Source organism: Gymnodraco acuticeps, unplaced genomic scaffold, assembly GCF_902827175.1.
Source record: "Gymnodraco acuticeps unplaced genomic scaffold, fGymAcu1.1, whole genome shotgun sequence".
Lineage (NCBI taxonomy): Eukaryota > Metazoa > Chordata > Actinopteri > Perciformes > Bathydraconidae > Gymnodraco > Gymnodraco acuticeps.
In genome coordinates, this window is record NW_022991154.1 from 4,992,272 (window position 1) to 4,997,738 (window position 5,467).

A 5,467-nucleotide genomic window follows, 5' to 3' on the forward strand; every position below is an offset into this window, starting at 1 on the left:
ATAAAGTCTAGAAACATACTGTAGGTATTGTTAACATGATAACACCACAGCAATGTTGAATGAAAAATAATGGTCTAGAAAAATGTTGTTTACATTCTGAAATAGTAATGTATCAAATGAATGGACACATTAAAGATGTAATTAGTTAAAGGGCCCTATTATGCTGATTTTCTGGTTCATATTTGTATTGTGTGCCTCTACTGTGACATGTTTACATGCTTTAATGTTCAAATACTTTAATGCACTAAAAAAACATTATATTTCATTTAAAATATTGCTTGATTGTAACAAGGACACCTACACAGCAAATTCTGGCCTTTTGAATAAACTCCCTCAGAGTTAAAATCAACTACATTTGAGTGTACATGTGAGACCATCGAATAAACTCAACGGCAGAGTTAAAGTTTAACCCTTTTCAGGAGTTAAACCTGAACACTTGTGGGAGTCAAAAACTACTCCCAAGTGCAGTTAAATACAACTACCACTTTAGAGTTAATTTGAATGTGAACTCTATAATAGTGTTAATAGTTAACACTTGAAAGGGTGTATATTCAACACTCATGGAGTTAAAATAAAAATCAATAAAAATGACTACAAACAATGTATTGATTCATACAAATGTGTTTCTTTTATTTGAAAACTCTTAAAATCCATTGTTGATGGACATTTTATAAAGTGCTGTTGCTTTTACAAACAGTGTAAACATGTTACAGCGAACATTCAATTTACATTCGAGTGTTGAAATCCTCAAGCTGCATAAACTCAGTGCATTAAGTGCAAACATTAGACAAACGGGTTCAGTGTACAAAACATTGCATTACAGAACATATACAGACATGTACAAAGAACAAATGGAAAGGACAAATTCCATTAAACAATCAATACTGGCAAATTAAATAATACAACTCTCTGACACAACATAAAAATGTGAATCACACCCATATGACATTTGGGAATCAAAAGGTTTTAAATGTCTTAATCCTTCTTTTTCAAGGACCAGTATCTTCCTGGGGATTTTTTCACTTAATTGAAAAGCATGAAAATGGTCATGGAAACACGTTTCATACTCGACCAAAACAAAAATAACTTTTCCATTGTGAAGAATGATACAGGTTATTTTGCTGAACACCGGCATGTTTTCATCGGTGCTTGTACAAACAAAGAGGCCAACTCGATATTCAACACCACAACACTTTACCCAGCTTGTGAGGTTGATAGTGGCTTGTGGATCAATTCTGAGATATGCAGATATATTACATTGCATTTAGCTGACGCTTTTATCCAAAGCGACTTACAATAAGTACATTCGACCAGGAAGACACAACCTTGAAGAAAACAGAATCATATAAGTACATCAGGTTTCATAGAGCCAAACATTTCAAGTGCTACTCAACTGGCTTTAGGTAAGCCAGTCCTTTATTAGTATAAAAGTGCTTCGTTAATAGTTCTAACGCTCGAAGTGGAGTCGAAAGAGATGAGTTTTCAGTTTGCGCCGGAAGATGTGCAAGCTAACTGCCGTCCTGATGTCAATGGGGAGCTCATTCCACCATCTTGGAGCCAGGACAGCAAACCCACGTGTTTTCGCCGATGGGAACTTGGGTCCCCCTCGCAGCGAGGGCGCAACGAGTCGTTTGGCTGATGCAGAGCGTAGTGCACGCGCTGGGGTGTACGGTTTAACCATGTCCTGGATGTAGGAAGGGCCAGATCCATTCGCAGCATGGTAAGCAAGTACCAGTGTCTTGAAGTGGATTCTAGCAGTTACCGGAAGCCAGTAATCAGTAAACCAGTATATCTTCTGTATAGTCTTGTGTTTCAAGTACACACATTTTAACTGGACCAGACTGAACTGGTTTTAAAGTCAAGCATTCCCAATGATAAGCTAATGCAAACTGGTGTTTTTTCGCAAGTAATACTGTCAAATTCTTGAAGTTCTTTACACAATCTTTGAAAAATGTGTGTTTCGCTTCGAATCTCATAGTCCAAATATGAATAAGTGGTCCAATTTTCCGAATGCACCTCGGATAATGGACCATGAAATGATGTTTTGGAATCAGGTTGTTTGAAGGGTACAGTTCTTTAAAGAGTTGGTGGTATTCAATGATAAGGTGCTTTAATACACAGCGCAGATTTCAGCTGATTTTTCAGAAGAGGAGTCTCTCTAAGGTCCCTGGCCTCTCGTAGGACTTTGTCTTTAAAACCGCTGTTCCATCTTTCCAGGAACCTGGATGCAGTTTCGGCTCCGAACATCAATGAGAAATCTTGCAGAATCTAATAAAAAAGAAAGTAAGATTATTATTACAATCATTTAATGTAAACCAAGTATTTTTCAAGGAGGGAATTCAAAATGCAAAATGTGTTACGTACCTTAGTGTCCAAGAAACGAGGAAACATTTGAAGTATGTTGGCAGATTGCTGTTGGTCATGGATCATCTGTTGACGATAGTGGAAAGTTTCTCTCATCTTCTGGAAGACTAGGTCATGGTCAGTGGTGTGGTGAAGAAGAGACATGGCTTCCATACAGTCGTCTCCTGTTTGCAGGTCGTTTATGGAACCAAAACTTCTGGATGATGTTGGACCTCCTTGTAGCTCCACTCTGTCATGGAATGTTGACGTTGACGTGGGTTTGGATTGGCGTTGCACAGTCTTGAGACGCCACTCGAGAAAGCCTTTGTTGCTCTGAATGTCATAGAAATGTTCCTAAAAAGAAAAGAGCGCTTCTGGTTAGAATGCAGACAATATCAGGTTTTTCATAGATCTAATGCAAATATGCTGCTGCTTGTACACAAAAGACCAAATAACCTAAATGTGAAAAAAATGGCAACAATGCAAAACTCACATATCCTTTTGTTGAGTAAGGGTCCTTAAGAGATGGGAAAAGTGACACAATCCCAAGTGCATGGAACTCCTTCGTCGCTTTACTTACACCTCTCCTGCAAAAGAAAAATAATTGGTTTACAATAAGATTTTTCCCTTTATAAATGAATAATTCATGCCATTAAAGCCAAGGCTCTTACCCTTCCTTTTCACACATGTGAGCTACAATGATGTTCACCATTAATCGCCTGGTGGAATCTTTCAGACTCCCAGTATCGTCGTACTCTTTGATCACAGTCAACCCTGCCGGCTTAGAAGTTAGAACCTGCTCCACCATCTAAACCCAATTTATATGAAATAACAAAAAACAATTAACAAAATAGATCATGTGTAACCAACTACTGATCAAATCGATCATCAATAACAAAGCTTCTTCAATTCCATGACACAAATTTGTTTAAACTTGCTTTTCATCTCAGGCAAAGTAAAGAGTAAAGTGTATTTAAGTACAATTACATTTCTTGCTCGGGTACTCTCCCTCATAGGTTGAATCCTTTCACATCCAGCATCACTTGTGTCACTGCTTAGGCCGCTTGAGGTTGAGACAGACAATGTATCTGTACAACTTGGAGAAAAGGGACCTTCACCATGTTGCTGCAGGTTGGTAAGATCTGGGGATCACAATTAACATAAATTATCCATATGGCCAATTATACCAAATCACATATGTGCCAGTTGCAATGTGCAAAAACTACAATTTACCGGAAGATCCCAACTTGCCCAATGAGCTACTTTTTATTTTATTAGAACAACTTTTATTCATTATGAACATTTACTATAACCCTACCTACCACATGTTGTAAGTATCACACATTCGGTCAGGTTGGAGCAGTCAACAGATTCTGTCAGGTTGGAGCAGTCATCCATGTTTTTGGATGATTCTGCCAGTGGGAGGTCTGAAATGCACATGATACATAGATGTTACTGTGGAGAGGGAAAATACTAAATGATGTGATTGCTGTTGGTTATTGGCTAGTACAGAATATTAAAAATCAGTTTTTTACACATAGAAAATACAAATCTCTCATAGCATTTTTTGCAACAAAACAAAACCCAGAAATATCACCTTACCATAATCAGTGTAGATGACAAAACAAATGTCTTGGACTGTTGCCACTTCAGGAAAGACATCCTCATCCACCTCTATGCCTTGCTCATCGGTGACTTTCAGCATTGTGTTTTCTGGTATGAGAAACTTCTGTTGCACTGAAGCATAACAATAGACACTTAATTAAATAAAGGACTTTTACTACCCCTTTAATGAATTCAACAACACAGACAACACTTACCTGCTCTGATGAAGTCTTAGAAGTGGACTTCTTCCAGTTTGACATATTTTTTTGTCCCTCCACGTCTCACCTTCAGCAACATATTGGCCAACTAAGGAAAAAATAGATAGCTCTTACTTTAGCAACATGTTGACTGTCACTAACAAAATGATCTTGGGTAGCCATGTGGTAATATTATTTCATAAGCATTTTAAGGTAGCCTATTCGCGAGCCTACATCATCAGGTTGGGCAATTAAGATCAGTTTTGTGGTAGTTATTTGAAAAAAGTAATGAGTTAGATGTTAACAGTTACTTTAAAAAAAGGTATCCCTTACTTTACTTCGTTATTTACTGCTGAAAGTAATTAGTTACACTACTAGTAACAGTAGTTTTGGATTACTCTGTAACATCACCTGAGATGCACCATAACGACCTGTTTTCTACTCTTTTATTTGAAAATCAACCGCGTTTTCTTTTCACCGTTGAAACGGGCAATCGTCGTCTCCACGGTGGAGGGAAATGTTGGTTCAACCAGCCTCTTTATTCCGCCATTTCTGCTCCCGTCTCCTGCATTAAGTCTGAGTGTAGCGCAGCGAAAAGGGACGTTTGCTTTATTTTTCTTTCCTCCCGTCATGCAGATAGTTAAAGTCGAAGACCATACAAGTAACGAGCTAATTTCGTGCTTTGTTGCGCCTTACACTTATAAAGACGCCATTTACTTTGTCGTGTTACTAGCTAGCTGTTACCTCAACACAAATGTCCGGGAAAGTACGTCACCTCGTCCACATTCCCTCAATGTAGCTCGCGGGACTCGTCCGGTACCGTCGTAGCCGTTCAGTCTAACGTTTAATGCAAAGGAAAAGGCATTTTCGGTGTTGAAAGAACAACAAACTAAACTTTAAGCTAACACAAAAGAAACAGATATGATACTATAAAGTTCATTTGCATTAGCCTAAATAATGTCCATGTTCAACGGCATTCCATTCAGCAGCTAGTTAAACTTGCTAAGTTCGTTTTAGCGAAAATAAACACATTAACTTTACAATGACAGAAAATATAGTTTGAGATGTAAAACAGGACTTACCTTCCTCGGGACGGAGTCAAAGTGAAGCCTCGTGGTCGCGGCAGCAGAGAAGTTGTGAATACACACCAAGGTAGTGTTGTGTCACGTTCCTGAACACCCAGTGAATGAACCCCGAAATATTACTCCGCCCAAGAGTATCCCTTAACTCAAACGGTAGTCTAAATTCGAAATAAACTCCCAAAATCTAACCCTTTCACACTTTTTTGTCTAACTACCAATTATTTTACTCCAGAAATTTGC

General features: G+C 38.2%; 1 protein-coding gene across 1 annotated transcript; it reads right to left on the bottom strand.

Annotated features, from left to right (window-relative positions):
- Positions 1-1,664: 1,664 nt before the first annotated feature.
- LOC117560583 lies at positions 1,665-5,467 on the bottom strand. Its single transcript, XM_034237505.1, has 10 exons — positions 5,228-5,467; positions 4,890-4,982; positions 4,164-4,254; positions 3,946-4,080; positions 3,666-3,770; positions 3,331-3,485; positions 3,015-3,151; positions 2,837-2,930; positions 2,365-2,697; positions 1,665-2,268 (listed from the first exon to the last, which is right to left on the bottom strand). Exons 4-10 carry the CDS (start codon positions 4,046-4,048, stop codon positions 2,095-2,097), a joined length of 1,101 nt encoding a protein of 366 aa, XP_034093396.1. The 5' UTR covers positions 4,049-4,080; positions 4,164-4,254; positions 4,890-4,982; positions 5,228-5,467; the 3' UTR covers positions 1,665-2,094.